Below are 13,754 nucleotides of genomic sequence, written 5' to 3'. Positions count from 1 at the left end.
GGATCTTTATTGGCCTATTTAGTGAGGCAGACTAGGATCAGCAGTGATGATAGCAGTTTATGCTGGCATAGTTTGCTATTGGCTCCAGGACTGGTAGATAGCACTTTCATGGGAATATCTAAAAAGATTCATAGTCAAAAGTACTGTGTTACTTCCATTGCCTCTTCTCTTAACATGATAAGTCTGGATCTATCTTGAGTAGTTTTTAAAGAAAAAAATACAATGATACAGAGTGGTGCCCTTATTTCATATAGGCAACAAATATTTTCTCTATACCATGCAATTTTGTTTTCAGGTAGAAGACACCCATATTAGCATTTCCTCTTGTCCTGAGTACTGTTTCTTTCAAAAGAAAGGATTTCATTTGGATATTCAAGTTCATTTGTCCTTGAACTCCCCCCAGAATCTCATTGTAAACTGCCAGAAATTTTTAGCACTGCTTGAATCAACTTGAGTAATCCTATTCCATTTTTAAATTTTCCTCAAGGATGGAACAGCTCCATTGTGGATAGCCTCTCAGATGGGACATAGCGATGTAGTGCGAGTGATGCTGCTCCGAGGAGCAGATCGAGATGCTGCAAGGCTTGTAAGCAAGCACTTTAGTTTTCTAGACTTTATATTGGAAGAAAGAATGATTCTGTAGTAAGGTTTATTTATGGTAATTCGGGTGTCTATTCTGGCTAGAATACTTTCTCAAGTATCTCAGTGTTGCTTGGCACATTAGAAGCTGCCCTCAGAGTACTTCAAAAGTTCAATTGTGGCTGCACAATCAGAACTAAAGGAACCATATTCTCAAAAAAAAATAGCTCTCCTATGGCTGTGGAATTCATTTACATTTTAAGTATGCATGTAAATATATTTATTAGCTTATCTTACAAATATATATCTTACAAATGGCCCATAAGGCTCAGTTATTGAATTTTTCTTAACGTTTCAAAAATCATCTTTTAATTCTTCCCTCATATTGTATTTAACATTATAAATAAAAAGGGAAGGAATCAGATTTGATTTAGTTATTCATGATTTCTGCTTATTGGGGAAAAGATGAAAGATTACAATGAAAGTTAATTTTAAAAATTATGAAAGAGTATAAGGGAGGTTAAGATAACTGCAGTACTACACATTACAAGAGGGTATATTGTTGCCCAGTAATTTTTATTAAAACTAGCCAAAAATTACAATTATATGTTTGTTTTAAAGTTAATTAGAATCCTTCATTAGGTTATAAAAAGTAGAAAATGCCTACAATATACTTGTTAACAAAATAGATGTCAGATTTACATCTCTTCTTTTTTGATGTCATCCTTGAATCATGTTATGGTGGTTCAAAATAGTTACATAAACTGTTTATATTTTTATATAAATTAAGAATTTTTATTATTTATGAAGGAAATAATACCCATCCCACTAAAGAATGGGAAAAATACTTCTGCATAAATTCAAAAGACAGAAATGAAAAAATGAAAAATAAAAATGAACCTTTGTGCAATAATCTACAATTTCTTCTTTTCCTGTTTCTGTTGAAGGATGGCACAACTGCTTTACTTAAAGCTGCAACCAAAGGATATAATGATGTTATAGAGGAATTACTTAAATTCTCCCCTGCACTTGGCATTCTGAAGGCAAGTTTTGATGGACAAAATCTTCGGAATGCTCAGTACTGTAATTTGTGACTTATTGTAGAATCCAATTATAATTTCTTACATATATGTGTGAGTGTGGGTATTTATAATTTATGTAAAGAGATTTCTTTTAAAACAGTACAATTTTAGGTTGAAAATAATAAGAGTAAAGAAAGAATAATTGAAGAAATAGAAAATAAAAAAGTTATCAAAAAGTGGCTTCCAATCTTAATAGTAGTTATAAATGTGTTTATATTTTCCCTCTCCTTAAATTATATCTTCCTTCCATAATCTACCCTTTCCACTCACCAAATCCAAAAATCACTTCCCATCCCCCATATTTCAGCAAACAGTTCGTATGGAGTTTCCAGTCACTAACAAATGCAATAGTTGCTCTTTCTGTAAGCAAACAAGTTAATTTTGTCATCTCTGTTTCTTTCATTATGTTCACCAACCATTCCTCCATTTTGGATATTTCAAAGTATTTCTATTTTCTCTTCAATGACTCTGTTCTAATTATCCATTAATCCCAGCAAAAAAAGTTTTGGTTTCAGTTGAATGTTAATTTTTAAAATCTTTTTATTATTGTGTATATTAGAACTTTTTTTTACAAATTTATCAGCCATGAAAATAATGGTCCCTTGTGTTGTCTACATACAAATTTGAAATAACTTTAAACATTCTAGATAATTTTTGTTGGAATCCTGTATTATCAATTTTTATAAAATTCTCTTGTAATTTATAACAATGTAAAATTCAGTTCTTTTAATCAGATATTTTTCTGCTGTTACATTAATATATTATGGCCAAAGTTCTTACCCATGTTGTCATATACTGTTTCACGTTCTTCCCTTTCAAATTTCAACAAAAGTTTATACATTTTAGTAATTAGGTGTTCATCATTTGTATGCAATTCAACTGCAAACCCCATCTGCTGCTGTTCAATTTCAAATGTCCTTATCTACATTAAATCTTTTTATGATCCAATTATTCCAATCCAGTTTCCCATTAAATTTTTATATGGTAATTCTATCACTTATCCTTAAGTCCTTTGTAAAATGTTATTTCATCATAATTTGCAGAACAAATTACCATTAACGAAGTTTTAGTCCCATGCAAAATAATTTTCACATCTACCTTTCTGCCACAATCATAGTCAATATCAGTTCTGGTTGAAGGTGGGAGCTTTATATACAAAATAATCAAGTTCTCTTTTGGGTTCCTGATGAAATAATTTATAATCTATATTTATTTATTCCAAAAGCTTAGAAAAGTCAATATATGTAGTGCCTAATATGGTGGCTTCCTCAGTTTTTGTACTGGTTTTTGTTTAGGGCCCTCTGTCATTTGTATTTGCATTTTTAAAAAACCCTCTTTTTTTCTAAAAAACTTATTGCTTTGTGTACTGAATTTAGCCTGAACCTTTGTCATGTTAATGTGAAGAGCATTCCTTCCAATTTGTCCCATCAAAATGGTATCTTTTTCTGTTTAAACTTGTCAATGAAAAAAAAAACTTTTTGCTTGTGCAAACCTCACCTAAACCTCACCTAAATGCATCAAATGCTTACTATACTTTCAATGGGCCAAATACAGAAGATTATTCATGTTCACTTTATTCATACTGCTATTATAGAATTTGTACCATGTTTATGGTATGTCTTCAAATGTTGTAAAATCAATTCATGATGTAGCTGTCAAAGCTTAGATGTTAAAGCTTTGTTGTGCTTTGTTCTTATTCTGATTTTAAAAACTCAGTTGTTATTCAGCAGTTGTAATACATGGATGTATTTCTACTTTTTCTGTATTTTCTAGAATGGGACATCTGCCCTTCATGAAGCAGTTCTTGGTGGCAATATTAGAGCAGTAGCATTACTCTTAGAAGCAGGAGCAGATCCAATACTTAGAAACAAGGTACATACTTTACTCTTACTACACATTTTCAACTGTAAAACAATTGAGTACAGTATTTTAAATTTTTAAGGAAAACATTCTGAAAATTTGTATATGATTTAAAGCATTTTGTCTAGGAAGGATAAAAATAACGTTGAGACTCTAGAAAAAGTGCAGAGAAGAGCAACTAAGATGATTAGGGAACTGGAGGCTAGAACATGAAAAACGATTGCAGGAATTGGGTATGTCTAGTTTAATGAAAGGAAGAACTAGGATGATAGCAGTGTATGATAGCAGTGTTCCAATATCTAAGGGGCTGTCACAAAGAAGAGGGAGTCAGCCTGTTCTCTAAAGCACCTGAAGGCTAACCTTTTTGGCATCAAGTGCTCAAAGTGTGTGTGCATCCCCAAAATGCAACATCTGTGTGTGACCCATCCCTGCACATGAATCCGCAACCCCATGCATGCACCTGACCCTGTGTGTGTGCCCCATGCGTGCGTCCCACACTATGTTTGTGCCCTATGCGTGTGCCCCATGCATGCATGGCAGAGACTCAAAACCAGCTGGCCAGTGTAGGTGCAGCAAAGCTGACCTGGGACAACAGCTTGCGTGCCCAGAGAGAGGGCTCTGGGTAGGTTCGCTATCACGGGTAAAGGGCCTCCTGTTTGAGCAGGGAATTGGATTAGAACTAGATGATTTCCACAGACCTTTCCAACTCTTATTTTATTCTGTTTAATTAAGTTCAGTTGGAGAACAAAACAGAGTTATCCATTAGAGGGCAGCAGAACTTTGGGGAATAATTATTTGCATTCATTATAGTATTATTTCTATCAGTACAATTTTCACAGACTTTCATATCTTAAAGACCACCAAATATAGAACAGGTTTTCAATTACTGTTTCAACATTTTGTACTACTTGCGGTGGAGGTTCTGTTTACAGATAAAATAAGCAATAGACATATTAAATGGGGAGATCTTACTAATCCAAAGTTAATCACATACCTAGTCTTTTCCTACCGGTAGTATCTTTATCTTATCATATAGCCTTATAGCTGCTATCCCATCCATGCTAAAATCAAATTTTCCTTCTATTCCCAACTTTTCTTTCTATTCCCAAATTCAGCCTCCCTGGATTAGTTCAGTAAGCATGAAACTGACCTACATGCTATTTTGCTGAAATTTATTCCACATTATAATTGCCTTCAGAAGCTTATGTAAATTCTAAAAAGCATGATAAAACACTGAAGCACTTTAAAGATCAATTGCCATTGAAAACAAAAATGGTTTTAATATATGTTCTGGATTATTTCTTCTAAAAAAGTATTGAAGTCATTTTGACTTCATACCCATTACTACAATTCCAGCTAGGTAATTATGGTCATTTTTACCAAAGGCTGAGAGGTCTGGGGAATTAAAACATAATCTGTCCATTCCTATGTATGTCATCTAACTTTGATCCACTTGAATCACCTCATTTGCTAAATTTACTGGCTGCGAGAAAGAGAATGACCAAATCTGTGACTTATCTTGATAAGTCACTGCCTGGCTGAAGAGCAAAGGAAGAAAACAAGCAAAGAAAATCTTTCTGCAGCTTTTTTGCATTGAGGAGCTGAAGAAAAAGTTCAGCTCAAAAGAAAAATTGGCTAAAGCTCAGATGTGCAGCAAACAGCTGTGGCAGAAGCTGGGTTCTAAAGCAGGGATGGGATTCCACCAGTTCGCACCTGTTCGCTAGAACCGGTTGTTAACATTCTAAGCAGTTCGGAGAACCAGTTGTTAGAAGAAATTACTGGCCTAATCCTGTAAGGAAGGCAGGAAGGAAACATTCTGGTGTTCCTTACAGAAACTGCCTGTTAACCCTTATTACATTCTTGGCAGGATGAGACTTCCTGTCTCTGGAGCTTCTCTGGAGTTATTTTCCCCTCCTTTGCTGGTACTTTGCTTGTGTGGAGTGACCATTCAAAATTACAATGGCACTGAAAAAAGTGACTTATGACCATTTTTCACACTTATGTGCAACATCCCCAGAGTCATGAGAGGCCAGGTGAGGAGATGTGTGCCTCTATGTGAGTGATACAGAGTTGGCCACACCCAGCCAATAATATGACCACCAAGCCACGCCCACCACCTAAGCCATACCCACAGAACCAGTTGTTAAAAAATTTGAATCCCACCCCTGTCCTAAAGGGAGTCATACAGGTAGCAAAGAGCTTTCTAAAGGTTTGCAGGGCAAAAACAAAGTGTGGTTTCAACATCTTAAGTGGGAGGTGGGGAGAGGGAGAGAGAGAGATTTGAGATCTCAACAAGTTTGTCCCCATCTTTTTTTGTTTACTTTATTAAATAAATGTGGATTTCTAAGTGTGGGAGAGGGTTAAGCAAGGAAAAGGTTTGCAGAAGCTTGTCTTAAAGCTATCAACTTTGCATGCAGGTGGCTGGCTTCCCCCAAACCTAGCCAAGTTCAAGGAGAGGTTTGCAGTCTCCTGACAGCCAGCTGATCAGGTCAGAGATCCAGCCCACAAGCGTGGCTTCAACCAAGCACACAGGCTTCTCGTTTCTAACTTTGCAACACTTTTTGCTGCTTGTTTGCTTCCTTTACCGAACCGCTGGGTGGCAAGCCTCCCAGGACCCCATTTTTGCTTAATGAACTGTGTGTTCTTTTAATGGGGGCATCAGGAGAGAAGGGGTAGTAGTAGTTAAGGCAGGCTGTTTCACTTAATGGTTGTTACTACTTGCAGCCATAATGGGCAAGCTCCAGGTCAAGGATTACCTGTAATCAATGGAGGGATTCAAAAATGTTTACTACCGGTTCTGTGGGTGTGGCTTGGAGAGCGTGGCAGGGGAAGGGTACTGTAAAATCTCTATTCCCACCCCCACTCCAGGGGAAGGATACTGTAATATCCCCATTCCCTCCCCACCCCACTAGCCTGCTTTCTAGTTCCGTTCTCCTGTGCAGGGCAACAAAAGAAGATCAAGCCGATCAGCTGGGATCTGGGAGGCAGAAAATAGAGGGGGTGGGGCCAGTCAGAGGTGGCATTTGCCAGTTCTCCAAACTACTCAAAATTTCCACTACCGGTTCTCCAGAACTGGATGCCACCTCTGCCGGTGATCTATAATTGAATGCAAATAATCCTGTTGATTTATGTCTTAAACTTGGATATCAAAGCTAAACAGTGATCATCCTTTTTCTGGTTTTCACTGATTTGTTTCTTGTTTCAGAAAAATGAATTGCCTTCAGATCTGACAAAAAATGAGCGTATTCTACGTCTCCTGCAATCTAGAGGAAAACACAGGAGGAGTTAATATCCCTTGACATCTTGAGAGAGCTGATGAATTCTGTCCATATTACCTATTGAGAGGTCTCAAGGTTTAGAAGTGAAAACATGTTGAGATTCAAGTATTTCCTGTCTCCTACTCTGTGAATGAAGTCGGGTCCTTCATGGAATGGTAGAGTTAAGATCTGTTAATCTGCTATGGTCACCAGCTTTTAGTTGCTGGCTTTGGAGTACGGAAGACTGGTTCCACGTTGCACGTTTTTCCTGAAAAGCAGGTCTTATTCTACTAGAAAAAGACTCCTTCCTTTTCCTGTATCCTTGAAGTAAATTTCCTAATTTGTGTGCAATAGTGTAGTAAATAGTAATGCAGTTATGGAAAACATACCTCTCCTACTGTTGCTGAACTACAACTCACAACAACCAGATGAAAATTATGAGGGGTGCTAGGAGTTACACTTATTTAATATCTTGCAGGTCACATATTATCCTAATTGTTCTAACCATTTTTTAAAAATATTGCATAGGCTTGTTTTCTGTAGGCTATTTTAGATGTTGAGATACGTAAGTGCCTCTCAATAGGTTAACATCCTATGTGTCTGGCTTCTTTGCAGTAATTAGACTACTTTCATTTTACACACACACACACACACACACAAAGAGAAACAGACTTACATAGCGATACAAACACACATAATACTGAATTTTCTTTTATATCATTTATTATCGTTAACCTCAGAGACTTCTATGCAGATTTCCTATTATGTATGTAATTTTGATTTTGTGTATTTTTTCCATTAGGCAAGTGTAAAATTATCACTCATAATATTTTTCTTTTATGAATTACAATGTAAATTCATCACACACACACACACAAACACATGCAAAGAGAAACAGACTTACACAGCGATACAAACATAATACTGAATTTTCTTTTGTATAATTTATTATCGTTAACCTCAGAGACTTCTATGCAGATTTCCTATTATGTATGTAATTTTGATTTTGCGTATTTTTTCCATTAGGCATGTGTAAAATCATCACTCATAATATTTTTCTTTTATGAATTACAATGTAAATTCATGTTTTTTACATCTAGGAAAAGCAAAATTTACTGATTGCATTTTGTCCCATTTTATGCATTACAACAGATTTAATGGATGCCGAATAGTTTTTGAAAATCTGCTGAATGTACATTGGTAGCAGGTCAATAAAGATGTGAAATAAGGATTAAATATAGTTACTTTCATTTAGGCAGTTCTGTGTAATTATCATTTCTCATATCAGGACATGTTTACCTGAATATTTTAATGGAGACTATTATGGACATACCATTAACATGCTTCTTTTCTGTTTCAAGAATCTTGGCCAAGTATGTTATAGTATCTTCCCTATTTAAATTAATTTGGAGTGTGATGCTTTTATTTTGTGAATATTTTTCTCGTTTTCCTTCTCTGGACATTTAAACTAACACTAACGTAATAACTTTATTTTCTATTTATTTTCTATCCAATTAAAACTATATTATATGGATTTGTCATTTTTATTTCAGTTATTTTGTTATGCCTACCATCTTTGTATTCTTTTTTGGCATTAAGCATTAAATGACAAAGTTATTTAATATAATATAATATAGTTATAATTGGATATAATATATAATATAGTTATAATTGGATAGAAAATAAATAGAAAATAAAGTTATTATGTTAGTGTTAGTTTAAATGTCCAGAGAAGAAAAACGAGAAAAATAAATTATTCACAAAATAAAAGCATCATATTCCAAATTAATTTAAATAGGGAAGATACTGTAACATACTTCGCCAAGATTCTTAAAACAGAAAAGAAGCGTGTTAATGGTATGTCCATAATAGTCTCCATTAAAATATTCAGGTAAACATGTCCTGATTTGAGAAATGATAATTCCAATTTCTTTGGTTAAGATATATATAGTACAATAATATTAGCAATATCTAAACATCTCTACATAGTGTAGACCTTTCTTTGTATAGTTTCTTCTCATTCCTCAATACATACATGCATTGGCAAGTTCTGCCATATTTCCACTTTGCACCAACATTTTAACTTAATATTTTTTTTAAAAGGTTAACATTTTTAACTTTGTGTTTTGTAGCCTCTTCATGTATTTCCTCAGAAATAAGCTCACAAGCTGTTCTGTTTCTGATAGTATTGAATATTGTTGAGATTCATTTCATTGTTATTCACACATAGTTCATCTTTTTCCTACAAATATGAAAAATTCCAGGATATCTTCCACATGAAAACCGGAATATTTCTGACACACAATCATGAAACTCAAACGAGCAATCTTTTTTCCTAACCAGAATATATGTCTGACAGCCTCCTTGCCTACTTTTTCAGTCACTATTCATCAGTAATAACAAACAAGTCAATTTTGCAGCTATCATTTCTTTGCAAGGTGAGGCTTTTCCTTCTTTGTCTTTCCTTTGTCAACCTTTGTCACTCAGAATTTCTTACTATTACAGCAGAGGTAGTATTCAGCAGATTCTGACCAGGTAGCAGAAATTTTGAGTAGTTTGGAGAACCAGCAAATACCACCTCTGACTGGAGATTTTACAGTATCCTTCCCCTACCACGCCCACTAAGCCATACCTACAGAACCAGTAGTAAAAATTTTTGAATCCCACCACTGTAGTACAAGTATAACTTTGGATTGCCAATTATTGCGGTTGTAATAATTCAGATGAAAAAGCAAATAAGAAATTTAATTTTCACAATTACTACATTGAAGTAATTTTGAGTGATTTTAAATTCCATTTATTTCAGTGGGTCTACTCATAAGTATGTATCCTATCAGACATAAGCCATTTCCATACATATTTTTATATTGTCTACTCCTAAAATAAAGCAAACTATATTAGTAACATAGTTCCTAATACATGACAATTTTACATCCACCTGTATATTAAACAGTAATCTTTTTTATAATTTATTTGATTTAATTTTCCAAAACCATTTGGCTCAACTTAGAATATTACTTATACATTGTAATATACTATTTAAGTGTTCTCATCTATTAAATTGCTGTGCTAGATAAACATGGCAAAGTTCAAGGGTAGATTTTTGGGGCAAATATCACGGGCCCTACTCAGCATAATGAGAATATTTTCCAAACGATCCTATGTGGAACACTTTCTTCTGAGTAAATACATAGATGACTGTGTTGTGAGCGAATTAAGTACTGCTATCTAAAGCAGGGGTCGCCAACCTTTTGGACCTCAGGGACCACCAAACTCATACTTTTAAATCTGGAGGACCAGTAATATGAATTTTTTAAAAAAGATAATATATTTAATATAAATTTATATTTTATATTAAGTATAAATGTACTATTTAAAATTTTATATATATATATATATATATATATATATATATATATATATATATATATATATATAGATGTTTATGTATTTATGTGTGTGTGTGTGTGTGTGTGTGTGTGTGTGTGTATATATTTGTTTAATTATAACAAAAAAATATATAAGAAAAGCAGAGACCCCTTCCCCAAATCTGGTCTCCTGTCATATCATTTCTCCTTTCATATCTCCCCCAAGTCAGAGGAAACCTCTCCCTCCTTTTCCAGGTGTGGCTGCCTGGAGTTGGGGGAGGGAAGGAGGGCTGGGCTGGAAGCCTCCCTCCACCTGGAAGCCTCCCCCCAACCCCGGGTTTAACACCTGGCTTGCTTCTTCACTACTGCCTCCTCCAGCACCTCCTTCTCCAAGTAGGGCGATTACGAACTAACCAAGCAGCTACACTTATACCCCAGCTGCTCTCTTTCCCCGTGGTAAGACTTGGCGTGTGGAGAAAGGAGCTGAAAGCTGCTACTTGGTGCTCCCACGGGCGAGGTGAAGTCATCCCGGTCCCAGTTAAGGAATGCCAGTCACAAACCCAGAGTCCAAGCAGAGAGTGCTGCCGGGAAGAGTGACGGGGGTGGGCATGCACGGTTCAGCACAGCAGGCAACCTCTACTCTGTGCTGACGAGCCACGTGCTGAAGACCAGATGGCTGGAAGGTGGGGCAACAGTGTGATACTGGTGGTGGATGGACTCATACGTGTGGGAGATGTGGGAGATCGTGGCATAGGCCTGGCCTGCGAGGGGGATGGGGTGAGGGGAAAGAAACCTCTGAATTTGTGTCACCTCCTGCCTCTTACCTGCATGCATTGAAGAGGTTAAGAGGGTGCCAGCAATGCCCTCAGGGGAATATGTTGCAAACTGAACCTAAATCTATTTCTATTAAACCCCTCATGATTCCCGATACCATATCAAGACTTCCACTATATTTTCTACTTGGCCTGCTGATACCTCACCCCATACCAATATTTTAACCAGAAGACAAAATATTTTCCAGATACACCCACCATCCCAGTGAAACACTTACAGATCCCAAAGACATTACTATAATAATGATGCTAGTGGTTTGTAGCATGCAATCATCCTATTTATTATAAAAGTATGTTTTTAAAAGGGACACAAAATATGAGGGCACACAGATAGCCCTCAACTTATGACCGCAATTGAGCCCAAAATTTATATTAAATGAGAAATTTGTTAAGCAAGTTTTGCACCATTTTACGACTTTTCTTGTCACATTTGTTAAGTGGATCAATGCAGTTGTTAAATTAGTAACACGGTTGTTCACTGAAACTGGCTTCGCCATTTACTTTGTCAGAAGATTGCAAAAATTGATCACATGACCTTAGGACACTGCGGCCGCCATAATATGAGTCAGTTACCAAGCATCTGAATAGTAAATCATGTGACCGTGGGGATGCTACAATAGTGCAAAAAATGATCATCAGTTTTTTCAGGGACACTAACTTTGAATGGTCACTAAATGAACTGTTGTAAGTCAAGGACAACCTATATTGATATTTTCTGATTTAAGATAGTGAGTCCTTTTTCCTTGTACCATATTATTTAAGTAAAATTCTACCTCAGGATTTCAGTTTGCAAAAGACTTCAATAGGATTAGTGTTATGGTCAAGAAATAATTGTTGTATGTTTGCTGCCCAGCGAGAAACACTTCAGGTTGCCTTTTTAAACCACAAGCTGACATATCTATTCACAAATACTTAACTACAATATCCTGGTTGTTATCTGCTGCAGTGTCCCAGCACAACTAATTATAAACAGATTTGCTTGAAAGAAAATATTTGGCCTCTCCTTTAAAATTGCAGGCAGATGGATATATTGGAAGGTCATCTAGCAGCACATAAATGCCATAGTCTGCTATATTCCACTCTTTGCTCTTGTGGATTGCAAAATATATACCATAAATTGCTTCAAGGGAAATTAGGGAAAGCACTTGCACGTGTAGTACCCACATTAAATCTGTTGCAGAATAACCTTGCATCTGTCCCCAGGTTATACAACCTTGCAATGAATCATAGAAACTGTTATCCTATTCCCAATGTCACTAAGCCTTTTCCAGAATACAGTACAGTACCTTTTCCTCTGCATTTATGGATGTATCAACTGTGTATTAACAGATACCCTTTTTGCAGAGATCATGCTCCAGTGTCTCTGAAGAAATTGAAACTTTAGAATTGGTCTTTCTGAGGTGAAGATTTTACAAGAAATTATGCTCTCAACTAATCTAACCTTGAACAAATAAGACTGCTTGACTATTCTAACCAATGGTATTCAGAATTTCTCCTAACAGAGAAGTATTCTGAAATCACTATATATTTGCTAAATTCTATGCCCAAGTCACAAGGCTTGCTATATTTAGACCTGTTAGTATTAGTAGATTGTAATCTGTGCTTAACAACTAGTAACTGGGAGCAGAATTTTCCTTGCTAAGCAATACAGTTGTAAAGCACAATGTTACATGGCCACATCACTTAGCAATGGCAATCCCAGCACTCTCTAGTTGCCACTGTTGAGCAAATCATTGCAAATCCTTAAGCAAGGAACTCATATAATTGAATCTTCCAATTACTTATTGGCTTCCCCATTGACTTTGCTTATGGGAACCGGGCAGGAAAGATCAGAATTGTGATTGTGTATTGTGGGGATGCTTTAACAGTCAACTCCAGATCATTTGCCAAGCACCTGGACTGCAATTATGTGCCTGTGGAGGTACTGAAAGAACTAGTCATAACTACCATTTGTTTGGCACTACTTAAGTTTGGATGGTCACTGAATGAGTGGTTATGTGAGGACTACTTATATCTATTTAATTAACAAGATTTCCCTTTATTCTCTAATTGCATGTGTTAATTTTTGTTATCCAATCTTAGATTGTAATAAAATGTTCACATGCTTGTTCAAGGTACAGCGAAGGGCCCCTATGAACCGTAAGAAAAAATATAGCTAATACTATACTATAGCTGTGCCTTTGCAACAAAGGAAAGAAGTTCCCTGTTGAAATTTAATTAAACAAATCATAAGATTATTTTGATGATCTCTAAAACATGCTAAGTTTGTATATACTGGTAATAACTTCCAGCAGTTTTGTTCTCCTGCCTTAATCTCTTGCATTTATCGAACCAAAATCACTTATCCAAATTCCCTCCATCTTATAAGTAAAACTATTATATTGCACTATGCAGACTTCAGAAGTTATAGTGCATTCAATCAAGTTTTTGCATTTGATATTATGGTCTAAATGATTGTACCCAACATTGGCAGGTGAATTCACTTTATAGTTGATGAAGTTTTCTTACAACTAATTTCTCTGTGGAATTTTCATCATGTCAGAATCTCATCAGTCTCATTTTACTTGAAGGAAAAAATGGTAATGATAATTTTAAAATATTTTGTTTTATGTATATTTTGGAGATATTTTAAAGATATTACTAATTTTTAAATGTAAATGGTGCAAATGTTATACTGCTATTTCTAGGAAATAAAAAATTAAGATGTACCACATAAATCAATCTTCTCCAAATTGGTACCCTCACGGCATGGATATTACTCTCAACCAATATACA

General features: G+C 35.6%; 1 protein-coding gene across 3 annotated transcripts in view; it reads left to right on the top strand.

The window, feature by feature from the left end:
- The window catches only part of ANKRD29 (ankyrin repeat domain 29), a 31,948-nt gene extending 23,934 nt beyond the window's left edge, over nt 1-8,014 (top strand). For all 3 annotated transcript variants that reach the window (XM_026699293.2, XM_087931169.1, XM_087931170.1), the window contains 4 exons: nt 488-586; nt 1,527-1,622; nt 3,435-3,533; nt 6,727-8,014. In XM_026699293.2, the coding sequence (XP_026555078.1) occupies nt 488-586; nt 1,527-1,622; nt 3,435-3,533; nt 6,727-6,810 (378 nt within the window). In that variant the 3' untranslated portion in view covers nt 6,811-8,014. The remainder of the gene's footprint in view (nt 1-487; nt 587-1,526; nt 1,623-3,434; nt 3,534-6,726) is intronic.
- Nucleotides 8,015-13,754: the final 5,740 nt, after the last annotated feature.

The sequence above is a fragment of the Pseudonaja textilis genome, chromosome 3 (genome assembly GCF_049901715.1).
Source record: "Pseudonaja textilis isolate UNSWEBS1 chromosome 3, rPseTex1.2, whole genome shotgun sequence".
Taxonomy (NCBI): domain Eukaryota; kingdom Metazoa; phylum Chordata; class Lepidosauria; order Squamata; family Elapidae; genus Pseudonaja; species Pseudonaja textilis.
The sequence above is the reverse complement of the archived record's forward strand: the minus strand, read 5'-3'. Positions and strand labels throughout refer to the sequence as shown.